At 38.9% G+C, this 17,886-nt stretch overlaps 1 protein-coding gene and 1 long non-coding RNA gene across 3 annotated transcripts in view; one reads left to right on the top strand and one right to left on the bottom strand.

Annotated features, from left to right (window-relative positions):
* Positions 1-299: 299 nt before the first annotated feature.
* Positions 300-17,886, bottom strand: part of EFNA5 (ephrin A5) — a 304,384-nt gene continuing 286,797 nt past the window's right edge. Inside the window, exons 3-5 of one of the 2 annotated variants that reach the window (XM_074995264.1) lie at positions 11,288-11,353; positions 10,781-10,861; positions 300-4,930 (exon numbers count right to left, since the gene is read on the bottom strand). In XM_074995264.1, coding sequence (XP_074851365.1) covers positions 4,809-4,930; positions 10,781-10,861; positions 11,288-11,353 — 269 coding nt within the window. In that variant the 3' untranslated portion in view covers positions 300-4,808. The remainder of the gene's footprint in view (positions 4,931-10,780; positions 10,862-11,287; positions 11,354-17,886) is intronic. The other variant, XM_074995265.1, reaches the window with a different exon arrangement.
* The window catches only part of LOC142013625 (uncharacterized), a 70,543-nt gene continuing 68,579 nt past the window's right edge, over positions 15,923-17,886 (top strand). The window contains exons 1-2 of the long non-coding RNA XR_012645739.1: positions 15,923-15,997; positions 16,185-16,263. This is a non-coding gene — a long non-coding RNA (uncharacterized LOC142013625). The remainder of the gene's footprint in view (positions 15,998-16,184; positions 16,264-17,886) is intronic.

Genomic DNA, 17,886 nt, shown 5'->3' with positions numbered 1-17,886 from the left:
GGTAATAACATTCCTGCATTTGGAAGACACAATTCCCTCCTCTCCCAAGTACTCTGAAAGGCTATGAACACATACATGAGGGGGTGAAGAATCTCACAGCTGCTGGAGTTTAGCACACCAGCCAGGGTGTTGAGGGGTACAGCTCCCGGCAATTTGTCACTGCACAGAGGGCTTTCCTCACATTCCATAGCCTTTCCCTTACTGCCTTCCATTGGCCACAAATACGTAAGACAAAGTACAAATAGCCCCTGAAATAAAGGCATCATTCAGTGAACAAAAATGTAGCCTAAGAGAACCAATTAAAATGATGAAAATCTTTAATTTTTATTTAGGTATAATTGTACGGACACGTGTATATACAAATACAGATCTTATGGGTTGTTTTTTTTTTTTAAACATTTTCTTTTAAGTTCATATAATGTAAGCATTTAAAAAACAGCACTCAATGAATAAGTGCAAAGAAACTGCAAAGCAGGGCAGTATAAGCACAGGACCACACTGAGCTGGACTTTCATACCCAGATGCACACACAATGAGTGGCTTCAATGGGGTGTCAAGAGTAAGCATGGAAAGCGGATTTTGCAGATTCATGGGTAACCTCCAACATGCCAGCATCTATTAAACTGTACAGACAATGGCAGCAAGCCTATTGTAGGGAGATTTGTTTCACATCCGAGAAGCTCAGGGACAAATGCATGGGAAAAACTCAGTGATGCCAAACCAGAAACAGATCTGCCCATTCACTGCTCCAAATTAAAAGAAGGAGTGGGAGGGGAGTAAAGTGGGGAGTTGTAAAGTAAAACTGGTGAGCACAAATCTGAGTGTAATGAATAGAGGGGGAAAGTTAAACTATTTTCTGAAACTGACACAAAAGTTGCTATCATGAGGCAGTAAGTAAAGTTCAGTTTCTAGGAAAATTCAACAGGTACAAATACAATCCCTTTCCTTCACAATCATACAGGAAAGGAAATAATCCACATTTGACCCTCCTGCATCTGCTACTTGTTGTTTTGGAATCAAGTCCATGAACATGTCACACATGATACTGGCAAGATCCCTTCTGTTTTTTTGTTTTTGTTTTTTAAACTATCCATGGGGCAGTTTACCCACCTTACCATGGTGGGTAAGGAAAACACAGAAGAAAAACATAAAACAAAGGATAAAGAATACAAAGGAGTAGAAGAGTCGTACAATCCCCAAAGCCTTTTAGAAACCAACATGTTAAAAAAACATCCAAAACAGAACAAAAAAAAAAAAACCCAAACACACACACACAAAAAAAATCACGCTGTAACGTCAGACCTTTAAACACTGAGGACAAAACATTGATCATTAAAAGTCATGTTGTTCCAGGTCTTGACATTGTGAAGTCTGGAGATCATGTGAAAAGTTTTCACAGATGAGTCCTGTATTATGCAGAGTCATGGCCCCTTACAACTCAGTTCTCAGCCATAGTTACACTTGATGCTTCAAAGCTCCGTCTTATAATCAATGCACATTTTTAATATCCTGAAAGTCTATTGTTCTCACTTACAAAAGACATAAGAATCAAATTAATACTTTATTATCAAACACTATATACAACAGAGGTTGCTAAATACAGAATTTAAAGAACATAGCTTTTTTTTTTTTTAAGTTTTATTTGTCTTTCATTTGCCATCCAAGAAAGTACAGTACAAAACAATATTCTAAACTAACACAAAATTTTACCTTGCCTATTAAAGGATACACAGTATCCACTAAACAGACTGATCTTTATTTCCCTGCTTCATGTTGCTGAGCCCTTGGTGACCAGGAGGACAGGTCACAGGGGTTAACTATGTGGGCTGAGAGATGGCTGTTGCAAAATTAGTCCCTCAGATTTCATAGGGTGGGTGTGTGCAGGGTGGGGGTAAGAGGCTGTCAGCGCTTAAACATTCACCAACATCCTTCAGAGCTTCCAGACTTTTGCAGCTCAACCTAACACATACCAGAAAATCAGGGTTTAACGCACTCCCTTACTTGATATGACTGGAATTGCCTGATCCCATCAAGTACCCAAGCTAATGCTTGGCAGGCTTGCAATGCGTAGTTACATAATTCTGTGTAGTGTAGCCGTCTGTCAGCTGTGATAGTCTTGCAATGCTTAAGTTCACAATGGCAATGTGGTAAAATAAAGGACTGAATTTCACTATGACAAACACCACCGAAAAACATTTGCTGTTTTGAACATGGGCATAACTTGGATGAGATGCGGGGCACTGTCCCCTTCCCATTGCAAGCCTGAGGCAGCCACAGAACTGGCCACCTCACCTTCCCATCCATGGCCTCACTGGAATACCCCCGCCCCCAAATTTAGACATCAAAGTAAACCTATGGTTTTGAAAGTTAATTGTCATTCCTAGACAAATGGTAGAACACAATGAAATTCACCCCTTCTAAAATAAAATCAACACTATTAATGTAACTAATTGCGACCAATATGAATGTTTTTAATATTCTTACCTCACGATATTATCTATTCTCTGCCTATTACAGGGTGTGTGTATTCATCCTTCGGCCCATTGCCCCCCACAGTTCTACAATTCTCAGTTGAAGGAAACATTAGCTTGCGTACCAAATATATATGCTGAAGAAAAGGAAATGTACTGACAGTATGGTAATGAAATGGTGATTTTCTTCAGTGTCTAGACTGTGGTTTTTCATCAAGTGTGTTTGATATTAGTAGAAATTTCCTTGATCCTAACTCAGAGGCAGCTTCTGCATCAATGTCTGAACTGCATGGGGGTAGTCAGTCAGTAGACTGTGCGTCAAGTCAGGACTGCCAGATGCTTTTGAATGTGCCCAGAAATATTTTTAATCATCATCCCTTAGTGACTTTTTTAAAATTATTTGCACTGGAGTCTGGACTTTAACTATATCTTTGGACTTCTGACAAAAATATCTGAATAATCTTTATGTAGAATATCAGGGAACACCAGACTTTGGGTTAGCGTGTGCTGCTTTTTCTCTTTACTGGATCACAGATGGTTTAAAATTCTAGGAAGTGGTTCTTATTTTATTTAATTTATAGTTATATTCAAAAAATGCAGCCTGTTATCAACCTCTTTTCATTTTAACTTTTTTTTTGTAGAATGAATATGTAAAATCACTTGTTCGTTGGCATGTGTTCCTTTTTTGTCCACATTCACCATAATTGTAATCATCAGTTTTTGTTTGAAAGGCTTTGTTTTGATATTGGTCTGACACCTTACCTTGACTACACTTCAGAGTTCATAGATCATGGCAGCCCTGTCCATAGAAAACCCACGGCTTGTATTTCCTGGTGAATGACTTCTTGAGTCCTTTCATGGCCATGCTCAGATTCCTTAAACAGGGTTATCCTCACAATGTCATCAAACAAAACAGTTCCATTTTCCTAACTGCATCAATGTTTACCACTTTTCTCACGTTTAAATAGGATAAGCATATATACTCACTCTCAGCATAAAGTATATCTAAATAATGTATTTTCTATTCTACCGGATTTTTAAAAAAATATTTTGTTAACGTCTTTGGGAGCCCATCTAGTTTATCTCCTGCCGATAAACATATTTCCTTTACTCTTCAAACTGTGTTGGAAAGGGAAAAGATATAAAATCAACACTTGAATTTGTATTCCATGCTTTCAAATGCTTTTCCTCCCATCCCCACCCCGCCCACACTCTTCCAAAAATGCCGAATGACTGTCCTGGCTTTGGATGGATTTCTCTCTCTCTCTTTTTTTTTTTTTTAAAATCCCATGGTGGCGGAAATTCCAGGGAGACAAATCAAGGGCACGCTGAATATCCAGTGCCCCCAACCTGTTTCCTCTGGCCATTGAAGTCCTCTCCCTAGAAGACATTGTCACCTAGAGCTACACACAAGGTTATCAGCTACTAAGTCAGCCCTGGGGAAGGTCACTTTACTCACAAAAATATGCCTCTTTGCATTTCAAGAAAAAAAAAAAAAAGCTGTAGCACCATGGTGATCTGTTTTGAAAGGAAATAATCTGTTGTGCACTATCTACGTAAAAGGAAATAGAGGCACTCACAGCCCCCACACAGCACTCACAACGTTTCCTAAATCTGACCTTGCTTGCTGTGTGCTAGCATTCCTAAATAATTTTTTTCTGAAGACAGAGCTTCTGCTGTGGAGCACAGGTCTTTACTGTCCATGGTGTTTCAAGACAATCTTGCAAGAAACAGTGTCTCTTCCTTTTAGAAGCCTGTTCATTTAGAAACTCCTAGAGGAAATAGTGTTATATCCATTCTTAATAGCTCCTCTCCAGTTGTGACAGGGTGGCACGATGCTTTGCATGATCATCTTACAGTACTGAACAAGAAGGCATAAATATTGTATTGGAGAGTAAAACCCTCCTGGGCTTCCACTCAGGCTCCTTATCCTTCACTGACTGCATCTGCCACTATTCTTCCATAGCCACATACAGATGACACAGTGAGCTAGCAGAGATGACTTCTTAAAGGAGAACGCAGAGGCAAGTAAGAATCACTAGTATCACTGTTATAATTTGGCATTTTCACTTTGAGTCCTTCGACTTTTGGAGAGGTCAAGGAAAGTCAGAGGGAAAGGTTGGAGACTGAATCTAGTTATCCCCCTCACATTCTTGCTCATAGTTCAGGCTGAAAGAAAAAAACAAAACAAAACAAAATAAAAACAAACAAAAAAACCCAATTTGACATCCGCAAAACCAATATAAAGTCCCTTTCTTGGGAGGAGCAGTTAGGTGGATCTTTGATGTTCCAAGACCCTGATGTTTTTTCTGTGACAGGTTTCTGGAATATACTGTGCTATAATGTCAAAAGCATAGCCAGCAGAAACAGTAGGGTTGCCAAAAGCCAACTGGATATCCTCGGGGTCTGTGCGGCATTCTCACCACGGGATGGCTCGGCTGACTCATGTACAGTATCATCTGTTCAAACAGAAAGCATACGTTTCAGTGAAGATTTGCACCCTTAATAAGCCCTTTTCCAGCAGCCTGCCATAAACAGGCTTCAGTACCCTTTCTGAAACAGGGCAGCGAACCTTGTGCCACCAGTGACTTTCATGAGTAGGTCATAACTAAATATGTAACAAACTTGGGGACAAATCTTGCATTCCTTGTTCATTTCTTCTTCTGGCAAGACTCCCACTCAAGACAATGGGAGCAAAAAATGAAGCTTTGGTGGCTTTTGCCAGGATAAGAAATGCAGGATTGCCCCTAAAACAAAACAGTATGGCTCACATTTGCAGGAGGTCTGACTACAATGGGTCCTCCTGGCCTTCGAATCTGTGAAAAGGTGAGTTTCTAATTTTAGCCCCCTAAAGCCTTATTCTGACAGCTAAATATATATGCCTGATTTTCAAAGATGCTTCAGTGGGAACTGCTGGTGCTTAGAGCTTTTGAAGTTCAGACCCTTTGCTTAGGTACCTAGGTATACATTAAGGAGTCTTCCTTTAGGATTGTAAGTTTGAATGTTGGCCTCTGATTCCACTCCATCTGCAAAACTTCCAGTGCAGTCAACTGGAGTTAGGGGTCTACAAAAAATGAGGCAAGAAGCTCTCTATTTTTTTCCTCAGAAGTCTGAATGCAAGAAAAATTGCTAACAGTGATTCACTGGTCTGCAAAACTTGAAAACATGCAAACCTTGAAAACTCTTCATAAATTTTCCTGTCTATTGCAGATCCCAGATTACTCAGATACTATGTGAAATCTAAAATTAATGTAAAAGAACCAGCATCACCGGAAAAATAGTACAAAGTGCATGTACGTTAGCAGTAAAAAATGATGAACAGAACAATCTCTCTTTCTATAAGCTGTTAAATTTCTGACACTGAAAATCTGTTTGACTATTTTGTTTCAAAATCAATTTAAGTATTACACAATAAGACAATTTAAAGACATTGTATACAGATAACATTAAACTGTCTGATATCGTTGTGGATGATTTTACCATTTCCGTTACACAACTACGTATATCAACAGTTAAGTTATTGAACTTCAGTAATTTAATTTTCATCTGTCCTGAACTGCCCATAAAAGCATTAGTGTTGGATGCGAATTTTCTTCCAAATAAATGAATTAAATTAGTGACTCCTCAAAAAAATGCAGTGAGCTAAAAATAATATTATTGATAACTTGAGAGAGTTTATTCAGACCCACTCCAAATAAAAAAGTTTCACAGGAAAATTCACAGTTGCTTACAAATTAGTACACTATACAACTGCTGCATTTTATTCAAGATGGGTCTGCATTTCCCATGGTAAGTCAAGTAGCTCCTATGTACACAAATTACATTGCCGGGACTATAGATTGTGAGCTGTGCAACTTTCCTAAATGACCCTGGTGATAATCATAGTGCTAAAAATGCCAAATTGCTTTGAAAGTGTTAGTTTAAAAGCAGCTTCAATAAAAACCCTGTTTAGATTGTAATAGTACCCAACATGCAAGTGCACAGAATAGTAAAATCCTAAAGGAAGTACGATTTTGGGTCCATGGGTTCTTTAGACCCAATCTGAAGTCACTGGAATCTCTCTACCAACTTGACTAGCAAAGGCTTGATTCATGACAAATTGCCCAGAGAAAAAGCTGAAGCATATCATGATACTATACTTATGTTACATGACAACGGAACAAACGCAGTCTTTCATTTAAATGAAACTGTCACTAAAGTCAACAGGAGGCATGTCAGAGTAGTGCCTTCAGTGCTGGACTGACATACTTTCAGTTATACATGGCAAAAAAACTTTCATTGACTTAAATGGGTTTTGGCTCAGGCCCATGGTATCTTTTTTCCAACAGCTCTCGTTGCAAAGCACTTTACAAATTACAGTTTGTAACAGCAACAGATAGTTTAAAACTGCACTAGCTCCAGTGATAACTGGGTCAGAAGGTCCTAGGGACCAAAAGTGATGTCCTCATTTTTACTTATGATTTACACATATAGCAGTGTCACATTGATACTTTATGAACAAAAGGTTTCTTAAAAGAGCCTTTCATTGAGAACACACTCTGGTTAGTTACAGTGTAAGAATAGCCTCTTCCTCAATGCATTTTTCTAGCGGGGAAAAAGGTGCCAGAACTCAAGTCTGATAATTCCTCCTAAGGATTGGGGTGTTCAATTTTAATGAAAATACAGTAAACCTAGATTTAATGGACTAATGGCAGGAAGAGCCAAAAGTCCATTAAATAGAGGGCTTACTGCCCACCAATCCCTGCTAGGCTCCCGTAGACCCAACCCACCCCCCTCAAAAAAAATGCCCATGACTCACTAAAGGAACCAACACTGCTGGAGGAGCCACTGGAGCCCGCTGTGGCCAGAGGAACCGCCGGATCCCCCTCGCTGCATGGCTGGGGACCTCTGCTGTTGTGGGGACCCCACCCCACACAGCTGGAGCAGCCCCACTCAGTGCAGCTTGAAAATAGATGCCAAAACTCTGTTCGGGTGCGTTCCAACAGGAAAAAAAGCCCTGCTCTTCCTAATCATATGACCTGCTCCCAGTTGTACGTTCAGAGACCCAATGTGCTCAGTTTTGTGGAAAAATTTACTCACGACTATCAAACCAAATCGGGAGGAATGAAATGCATTCTCTGCTGTCTCCTATATCATCAGTAAAATCACAAACGAAGTTCCATTTCCTGGGCCGCCTATGATTCCCTGTACAACCCTCTTTGCCATGAAATTATGGCCTCAGTCACACCCCAGAAATATCACTAAAGACAACAGGGCTGCCTTGGTGTAAATCAGTGGTTCTCAAAGTATGGTCTGTGGACCACTGGTGGTCTGCAACCATCTTGCAGGTGGGCTGGAGGATTGGGACTTGCCCCTCCTCTTAAAGCATGGCTGGCTGGTGGTCCATGGAAAGGTTTGCATTGAGCAGGGTGGGCCACTGGCCCAAAAGTTTGAGAACCATTGGTGTAAATAAAGGCAGAATTTGTCATGTGTGATTATTCAAATGGCGGCTTGAGTTACAGACCCCATGGTGAGTGCAGCACTGGCAATTCTGTTAAACAAAAACAAAATAAAAAATCTTTTTACTTGTAAATGAAACAAATCTGGTTTTGAAACCACTTGGACTGAACAGATGACATACCCTGTGATAACATTTTTGTAAAGCCACTTTTCAAAACAGAACTGTTTTCTAACAGTAACATTAAGGGGTACTTTTTTTCAAAGCAGCATCTGGGCTTTTTAGCAAGATGATCTCAATGTCTCTTTGCACTTTCATAGTAGAACACCTTTTATCTGTGGTTTTCATATTGCTTTATAAATATTAGTACTAGTTGCATTTGTGCTGTTAAAACCTTGTACGATCTAACATAGTTAGGAGAAGAGTCTGACCTTTCTTAACGAAAAGGAAAGCTAAACTAGGAAACTAGAACTTCACTGCCATCTTCGAAGGTAGGAAATGGAAATCAACCATACTTCAGTACAATCATCTTAAATACGAATTTTCTAGATAACATGATCTTAAATTATACCTTGAAGATCTAATTCTGGTCTGAATGACTGGATGTAAATTCATTTGAAAGAATGTATTTTAGCACTGCCATTTTTATTTTGCTGCATTTTATGGCTCCGAAAATTTACAAACCCAGATTCTGAAATTAAGAAGTGACTTTTCACTTGTCTACTTCCCATTGTTTCCTGATTATGAACAAACACTGTTTCAACCCTGGAAGGTCATCACAGAAGTGCTCAATTTTTACAAGAGTGATTTCTAGATAGAAAAAGATAGGCAGTTGTACAACGTGTTCCTGACCTGCCCCAACCCTCATGTCCTTTTGTGACAGAATATGGTGGCAGACAATGCGAGAAGACACAAAACAGACAAATGCATTCCAAGGACAGGTAAATTAGTACACAGCGCAGACAGCATGCCACAACATCAACTCTCTTACTTCCTAATAATAAACAAGCATGTCAGCAAACTGTCAGATCCAGGAATGGTTAATTGTCCAATGGGGAATGCTCAAATAATTTTGTGAATATGCAATGTTCTGGAGCACAGAGGTTTCTTCTGGCAACTGATGTGTTCTAAATATAAATTTCTTATTAAGCCCATCTTTCTTCCTGACGGCACCACTCCACTCCATCTCTGATGCCCTCCATGAGGTTTAGCTTCCCCACTGCCCACTCTCCTCTTAAGATTTGCTTCTGGGAGCATGTGAAGTAGGTGTTACAGAGCCAATAAGAACTGCAGGTGCTCAGCACCTGTAAGAGTGAGGCTCTCTATCTTTCCTATAAGCACTTACTAGTTATTGGTGTCACTCAGACTAAAGTCTTTGCAGCAAACCATTAACAAAGGGTGTATGTACTAATTATCAAGTATCCACTATATTTCATATCAGGAAAAAAACACAGCAGACTTCTGAATTCTTACCTTATGAACAGTTAGACAGAAATTTGCTCTAATGGTCTCCTTTAGAAGGAGCATGCTAAAATAATAGAACTACAAATTTATTGTGACAAAAATACATTGGTTGAAGTCAGCACACATTTAAATTCTCATTTGTTTACAGAATCTAGGTGGTTCCAAAAAATCAACACAGTTTAGAGAGCCCTGAATACCCTCTTGAGGAAAAAAAAAAAGGATAGTGTATGTCCAGAAGAATATCATTCAGTCTGGTAAATTTCTTTAAAGTCTTATTTATTTTGCTGTCTAATAGGCTATTTTAGCTGAAAGTGTCAGCCACTATATTCCATAGCAAAACAGAGGAAAGAAAAAATTAATTTGTCTCTTCATGTCAAAAGGAAAAAGGTGCTCGTAGTGTGCTCCCTGAAGTATGCATTAAAATTTGTGTATGTGTAACTTTTGTATAGTGTGTTTAATTACCCATTTTCAATTAGCAATGCACTATTATGTGTGCGTGTCTCTAAAAATAAGCATTTAGGTCCTGATTCTCCAGAGACTTATACACATGCTTAATTTTAATCCCATGTAGTCCCACTAAAGTCAATGGGGATTGTTACCTTCTTAAAGTTAAACACGTGTCTAAATCTGTGCCACAAATAAACACACACACGCGCACGTGCACATGTACATTTTCACGGCCAACATTAATTTGACTTATTGTACTTGGGTGGAGTAGACGAGGAGGACGAGGGAACTATATGGTGGTACAATCATTCTCTTTGTTTTCAAGGCAATTACACTTTGATAAAAGAGAAGCCACGAGTTTTTGGAATATATTTTTTCTCTTATTTAGACTGGTGACATGATTACACATCTCTTGTAAAAACTAGATGGGAAAATTTATAACAACAACATTTTGCCTAACAAGTGTACAAATGAATATTTTGGGGAAACATTAACTTTCATCAGTTACATGCCTGTGTCATGCATTGGTATTAAATAAGCAGTAACCCGATCCCTTTTAAATGTGCACACAAACCACATGAAACCAGAATATTTACAGTTCATACATTTGCTAGCTTTCTAAAAAACTCTGGACCCAGTTAGTAGAGTGGTTCATCAGCATGCTGGGCACATGGGTTCATACAGACAGTGACTTCTGGACAGTTTTCTGGAGACTTTACATTTGGGTGCTGGATTTTATTAACTCATATGTCACAAAAAAGCAACATTTTGTCTCCCATGCATTACACAATGATACTGTAGGAATGAGATATACCATAAGCAATATTAGCACTGCTAGAAATGAGCCAAAGCAGAGCAATTATATCATGCAAAGCATGCAGAGAGAAAGAGAGGAAAAAAAGTACTGAAGCACCAGAGGGACAGACGCATTTGTTAAAAGAGATTCTCTAAGCATACTAACCTGCTGGTTCTAATGAATTTTCTACTTTGTCGTTAACATCGAAAACACGATCATGAACACCTATAGTTTTCATACAGCTGTCTATAACAAAAATAGAGATAACAGCCAAATATGTTAGTGAGACACCCTTAAACTCCCCACTTTCCTTTTTTTCTATCTTTTCTCTGTCTCTCTATTTTTATATATGTGTATATAGACAAATATCTTTATATTTTAAAGTGTATGGCACTTGTCCAAATGCCAGTATAGTCCTCCATTTGTAAAACAATTTAAGAAACAACAAGTTAGCAAATGCTAGGTAATAAAACAAAAAGCTTTATGAAGAATGATAAGAAAATATGATGAAAATTGAAACACAAAATGCTGCTATACAGAACAAATACCACACAAGATTTAACAGGAAATAAAAACAAAACCAAAAAAAAAAGGTTTATCGCTGTTTACTAGACCGCACGTTAAAGCATGCGCTATAAAGCCACCCTTTAAAGCTTGATCTAAAGAACTTACTTGCTGGCCGCACAAAGACTTTAAGCTTTAGACAGGACCTCCTTCCATGATCTGGGATAGCAGAAGCTGCAAAAGAAGACAAAGAGTAAAAACACAGTTATTCTTTATTTTAAGGGCAAATCTTCCAGTCCTCTGAATGGAATACACATGTTCCCTGGCTCTACCATATGAAGAAAGGAACGACGAAGACAAGTACCTGGATACCTTGGCTTTGCAAGTGCAAGCCAAACACTGCAGGCCAACTATAATAAACACCTGTTAGGAATGGCCTGGTTATTATTTAGTCTCCCATAGGCAACCTATTGAGGTCTTTTCCAGTCCTACATTTCTATATTTTATGTCTCTATAAAAAAAAAAGAGAAAAACAAAGCACAGGATATTTTAGAAAGTTTTAATCTCCCTCTCCCTTCCTAACCCTTGTTCTCAATAGCCTATATAACACTAATTTGTACTCCAGGTGCTCACTTTGGGAAATGACACACTATTTTCCCCAAACTCACAGTTAAATGGATCCTTCTGAGCTTGCTAAAACAAAAAATAGTCTCGATATTGGTCAGTTTCAGGGGGCCAGAACAGCTAAAATGAAAAAGTAGGGCGTGACTATAAAAAATTATCAGAACAAAAAATTAACATAACCTGCCCTGCCTTAGCTAAGGTAACAGTGCTTCTTATGATCCTAAAACTTGTCTGCCAGCAATATGCAGGATCTACTCAAAACTTGCCCTCTTTCCCATCCTCTGAAACTAAACTAGCCACCTCCTAGTTGCCATTCAGATTACGTCACTATATAGGCAATACCCAAAGAGAAAAAAGTACTGTATTAATAACAGGGACATAATACTAAATTTCACACTGTGCAAAAGATAATTTGAGGACAACAACAGTTAGTGTCTACTGGTTTCCCCATGACAAATGCAGCTACACACAACTTCTGTCATTTAAGGGGCTAGTCTGTCCTTAGAATGCATGGTAAGTACTGAAAATTACATACCCAGAAGAGGACAGCATACATCTCTTGAAGTAAATTTTTTACTGGTTTCAAACTGTCTTTGGCAACGACAAATATTTGAGAGTATAACATTGTAAACGCAATAGTATCTGTGCATACACAGTGAGGATCTAGTCACTTGCACTCAGCATGCAAATCTACACTCTCACAGAACATTCCTCATCTGCAAACACTTTTGGGCACCTTTTCATGGCCACAAAAATCAGAGGTTGTAGCAGAAAATGTAACCCATAGTGTTGCAAAGAATTTTTATTTCAATACACGGAATCCACAGGAATTTAAAGAGCTACATACTGGCTGACAGCAAGTGGTTTTGTGTTCCAGGAAATGACAACTGTTGGGAGTTTGTCCTGGTTTACAAGAAGATTTTTTTTGGAGAAAAGTGATTTTGTTCTGTCTCCCACTTCTGTTATGTCTGTTTTTATTAACTGTGTCATCCTGTGTGTGACAGATAACTAAAAAGACTTACCCACAAAAACATGAATTCACACACTCTCTGTGAGGGTACAGTATACTTGAAGCACTCTGAGCTAGCTTAAAAATACCTTTTCCTCATTCCCTAGATTCCTTGCCTCTGGGGCTGGCCTCAATGCCAGCCAAGTCACTATGCAACCAATAGAAAGAAATTATGCAGAACTGGTGCTCTGATTCCATACCATTTGCAAGTACATGAGAGATCATCTTCCCCTTTTAATCACAAGACAAAAATATAGAGAAATGATGCTTTTCCCTTCTTGTGCACAATGACAAGCTATTAAGAAGTGCTAACAGCTGGCTTAGCTGTAGGCTCTCACTAAATCAAACTCAGAAAACTCCCTCTACTGACATTTATAGTAACTGGTGTGTTATTTAGGGCACAATATTTGCACTCTGTGGTTACATCCAGGAAATTATGCCCTTCCTGTGGCATCATGACCGTATACATGCAACTACTGAAAACTTTGTTTAGACTACGTACATAGCCTTGGATTATTTATAGAAAAACACACTGTATCTACTCCTGGCTTTCTAATATAGAAGTGTTGATTACATTCTACAGCTAACCATTTCCACTGCTTGCTTAAGCAGAGCCTAACATGTACGTCAGGCGTGTCCAACCCGCGGCCCTGGACAGCTAGTAATGCGGCCCCACAAGATTGTAAACTTTTAACATTATTATGTGATTTATATACATTAACTATATTATATATTTTATATGTGGCCCAAGACAATTTCTCTTCACTCAATGTGGCCCAGGCAAGCCAAAAGGTTAGACACCCATGATGTACGTGGTTCAGAACTTACAGTTCTATCTTGTGAGAAAATGATGTCCAAAATGATCCAGCAAGGTACCTACTCTTATTTAAAGGCAAAATGTAGCCCTTACATTTTAAGTCTGGAAAATGTTACTCTGTTTCACAGACAAGATTACATGGGTTTATTGTTATTTATTAGAGCAGTTTGCTAACTGTGGTGAAGGCAGTTCTGTGATAAATGGGATTAACATTTTATCTGGAAAAACAGAAAAGTGGTGCTTTGAATACACTTCCAGTATTGTTTATTTCCTGCACTGCCACAACTAGAAGCACAGGGTACACAGATAATTAATATTTGCTGGTCTGATTTCTTTTGAAAAACATTTTTAAAAAGAGGCATCCTACCTAGCCCTCCTTCCTCAAAAATGGCAACATGAGTGTGTAAATTTCCTACAGTTGATAATTCCATGATAGAAGTACACAGACCACAATGTAAGTTACATGTTATATTCTCCCACCTAGGAACAGATGCACACTTTGATGACAGACATGAGATAAGAGCTCCGCCTCTGCCCCCAAAGGAGATAATTTATTTTGCATGCTTACAGTTTTCAAAAAAGCATAACACTCCTCATTCCCCATAACGTTTTATTACCTTCAAGAGGAAAAAAAAAAAAAATCAAGTGACTTACTGTTCTGCTCTCACATCTGTTTGAACTACCAAGATGATTAAGGGACATGTTGTAATTTCCCTGCACTTTCTGCGAAATTAAGAACTGCCTGCCAAACGAGGCTACTGCAATTAATTTCTTTTAGTTAGAAATTAGTAGAGTTCAAGTTATCTAGTAAAATTAACAAAAACATCTCCCCCTCCAAAAAACAAACAACAAAAACAACAAACCCACACCATGACCTGTTAGTGTACACTTGAGATCCACATGTATTAGTAGCTATGTCACAGGATGGATTTTAAGGGGTCCTATCATCTGTCCTCTTTACACCAACTGCAGCAGGCCTTCCAGTACTACTGCCTTTGTCTTCCAAACCTGTTTCCTTCTTCCTCTGAAATACTTTGCCCTCTCATCCCATAAAACCCAGCTACCAAAAATCTTTGGGATTACCTGAATCCTTTCTTCAGGAGACAGAGTCTGGGCCAGGTGGTAAAACACGGCAAAATGCCCTTTAGTGGATGTTATTTTCTTGATTGGCTGCCCCTGGACTAGACGCCCTCTTTCAGAGCCCTGAATACTAGGCATGTCACAAACTTGGTCCTGACTAGGAAGCAGAGTTTTTAGGCCAAGTTTAGTAAACACTTGCTAGCTAAATCTGACCTAAACTCAATCTATTCTTCAATGCAAATGTTTGGGTACCATCCTGAAGCAATTTAGCTAGTCAAGTTGTAGCACATGCCCCCATCCTGTTGTTTAAAAGTGAGTTTTTACCCTCACATAACCCTGAGTCCTCAGGGTGACTTGGAACTAGGCATTGTGAATCAAGCTAAGAAGAAACACTGCCAATGTGACCAAAAGCTACAGCACAGCCCGAGGAGAAGATGCACATGTGCTACTAAGATTAGAATCTAAATATGATCTTTGTAAATCCTTCTGAAGAAAACCGCTATTCATATTTTATAATAATCTTCATGGCCAAGGGGTGAGGAAAGTATTTCAGCTAGGACCCAAATGAAGTTAATCACAGAATGCCTCAAGTTTACAGTCCCTGAAGCTTCAGGTGGGAAGCTCTAGGCACTGGTGATCAGGATTAACCCAAGAACCCTGTAGCAGCAGGTTTACTATGTTCGGAAGGATCTACTGATAGACTTCAACACCTAACTGAAGTGAATAGGACCACCATCATCAAAGTGTTACTGGAACGGCCACTGACTGACCTTTGTATATTTTCCTGGCCACTTTCCAAACGAGGACGGAAAAATTGGAGGCAGACCTTAGAAAACTTCAAGGAGACTTATCCTTACTTGTGAATGAGGCTGTGAGAAAGCAGAATCTGTGAACTCTGCAGAAGTGGGTCTTACCCATGAAAGCTCATTACCTTTAAGGTGCTAGAGGACTGCTTGCTTTTTCTGAAAAAAAGAGAGAGTGAACTAGCCTCCCTCTAGGAGCAACCTATACACTGGGCTTCTGTAGTATACCTTCAAGATAAGATGCCATTTCCCCGTTGCTAGAATCTGTTGAAATTAGACATGCGGCTACAAAAAGTCTCCTCTTTGGACTCTTCTCTCAGGTCTTGCTATAGATCTTTAGTATATGTACCATCAGATATGTACAAATAGAAGCTCGTCCCAAGATCCAGACACCTCAGACACTAAAGCAATCCATCCTAAGCAATGCACTGCATTCCACATGATTAAATTCCGACGGAGGGAGGAATGAAGAAAACCTTATTGCACAAGGAAAATAACTGCTTGGAAAAGGATCTCATACAAACAGCAGACATTCTCTTATCTGGGTAGGGTGAGAAAGTGAGGAGAGTTCAGTCAAGCTCCAGCAAATGTTAGCAAGAAGAGTTTTGACTAAAAAGAGAGCTTTGCAGTGTTGCCACCTCTTGTGCAACTCTCACAGAATTTGGTGTTTTCCTCTCAAGCAGCTGAGACAATCTCAGTTCTCACTGACAATTGTAACATTTTCTCTTTCAGGGTCACAGAGAAAACTTTGGAAGTGAAAGCAAGTACATTCTAATGGTCCCAAAGTCAGAAGCCACGTAAGAACCAACAGGTTGGTTTAATTGTATTTTTTTTTTTTTTAAAACTTCGGGCTTTCTAAAATAACCTCATGATGTTGTGAGGGGGGAGGGGGCTCATTCATGATTTTTGAACATTTGAGGTTGGCACCACATCCTTTAAGCTACACCAGACAGACATAAGCATGGCAGTAGATCCACATGGGAAGTGAAATTACAGCCCAGAATGACAGGACAGATAGGAAAAGCTCTCTTGTCCGTACCACGGTGGCTGCCATTTTTATGCCATATAAGTAAAATTAAGGGAATGAGAAATGATTCCACACACTCAGCATCTAGAATCAAACCATAATATTCTGCACATGATTTCTGTTTCCAATCCCGATCTCTTTTTTCAGCCCCAAAACGGAGAAATGCTAGTTTATTAGGTCTGTTGGTAATCACTAACAGTATTGTCTCTGAAGAAAACAGTTGATGCTACATACTTGTGTGCGTGTGTATAGAGGCATAAATATACACTCACACAAACCTATCTGGTTTGTGTTCAGACCACCTTAAACAGAAAAAAAACCTCAAGAACTTCCATCCCCCAACTGAAAAATTCAATCAGATCATATTACACAATGGCTACAATTTGCTGGATACAATCACATAACAGATATAATTGGACAGCTTAAATCCTAGTTGACCAAGGTAATCTTATCAGAGTTACTTTAGACCTGCAGTAAAGTCACAGAATGGCCGCAAATGGGAACAGGCATCAAAACATTTCTTCGAATAGATATGTGGTTCAATCAGTGCATTAAGCTCCCCAAATCCCTTATGTGAGTTGCAGCAAGTCAGAGAATGGTCTTAATTAAAAGCAAAGGCTTTAAGAAAACAGGTCTTGGAAACTTTAAAAGTAACTCACAGCTAGTGCCATAAGTTAACTATATAGCAAGAGCTATGTCTAAGCTATTTCTTTAGACAAGCAGCGGCACTTTAGCTATTACATACCTATCTGAGTTTCTGTCCCTAACTGAGTTGAACACCATTTCAAAGTTACTCTGTAATTCTATCAACCAAAAGCATCTACTGACAGTCACGTGTAATCAAGAGTTTCTGCTTCTTCCCTCACTGGCTGTCTAATTATAACCCTGAAACTTTCAGAAAAATGCAAATCAGGGAACACCCTGATGGAAAACAAAGCAAAAAATAAATTGTGATGAATGAAGTTTAAATCAGCATTTTGAATTACAAATGTATGTAATATTCAATGCACAATTCACCCTGGGCTGTATTAGCCTGGCAGAGGAAAAGAATGTACAGAGAGTCTCACATTTTAATCTTCTTTTCAGAACATAATGCCAGTGACATAGAATTATTATTTATTTAAACAGAATGACTCGTCTTCCACAAGTCTTCACAACCCTGTCATTCCATGCTCAAGAGGTAATAAAAACATTAAGATCTCTTACTACTTTGTAAGCTTCTTTTACAAACAAAGCTACTTAAAATAAAAAGCAGTCAAGTAGCACTTTAAAGACTAGCAAAATAATTTATTAGGTGAGCTTTCGTGGGACACACCCATGGCTCCCTCTCTGTTACTACTTAAAATAATTCTTGAAGCTATAAAATTATAAACTGCTGTCTAACAAACACGGCCAGAGGCAAGTTTA

Source organism: Carettochelys insculpta, chromosome 5 (genome assembly GCF_033958435.1).
Source record: "Carettochelys insculpta isolate YL-2023 chromosome 5, ASM3395843v1, whole genome shotgun sequence".
Taxonomy (NCBI): Eukaryota; Metazoa; Chordata; order Testudines; family Carettochelyidae; genus Carettochelys; species Carettochelys insculpta.
Note: the sequence above shows the minus strand (reverse complement) of the source record. Positions and strands in the feature narration are given on the sequence as shown.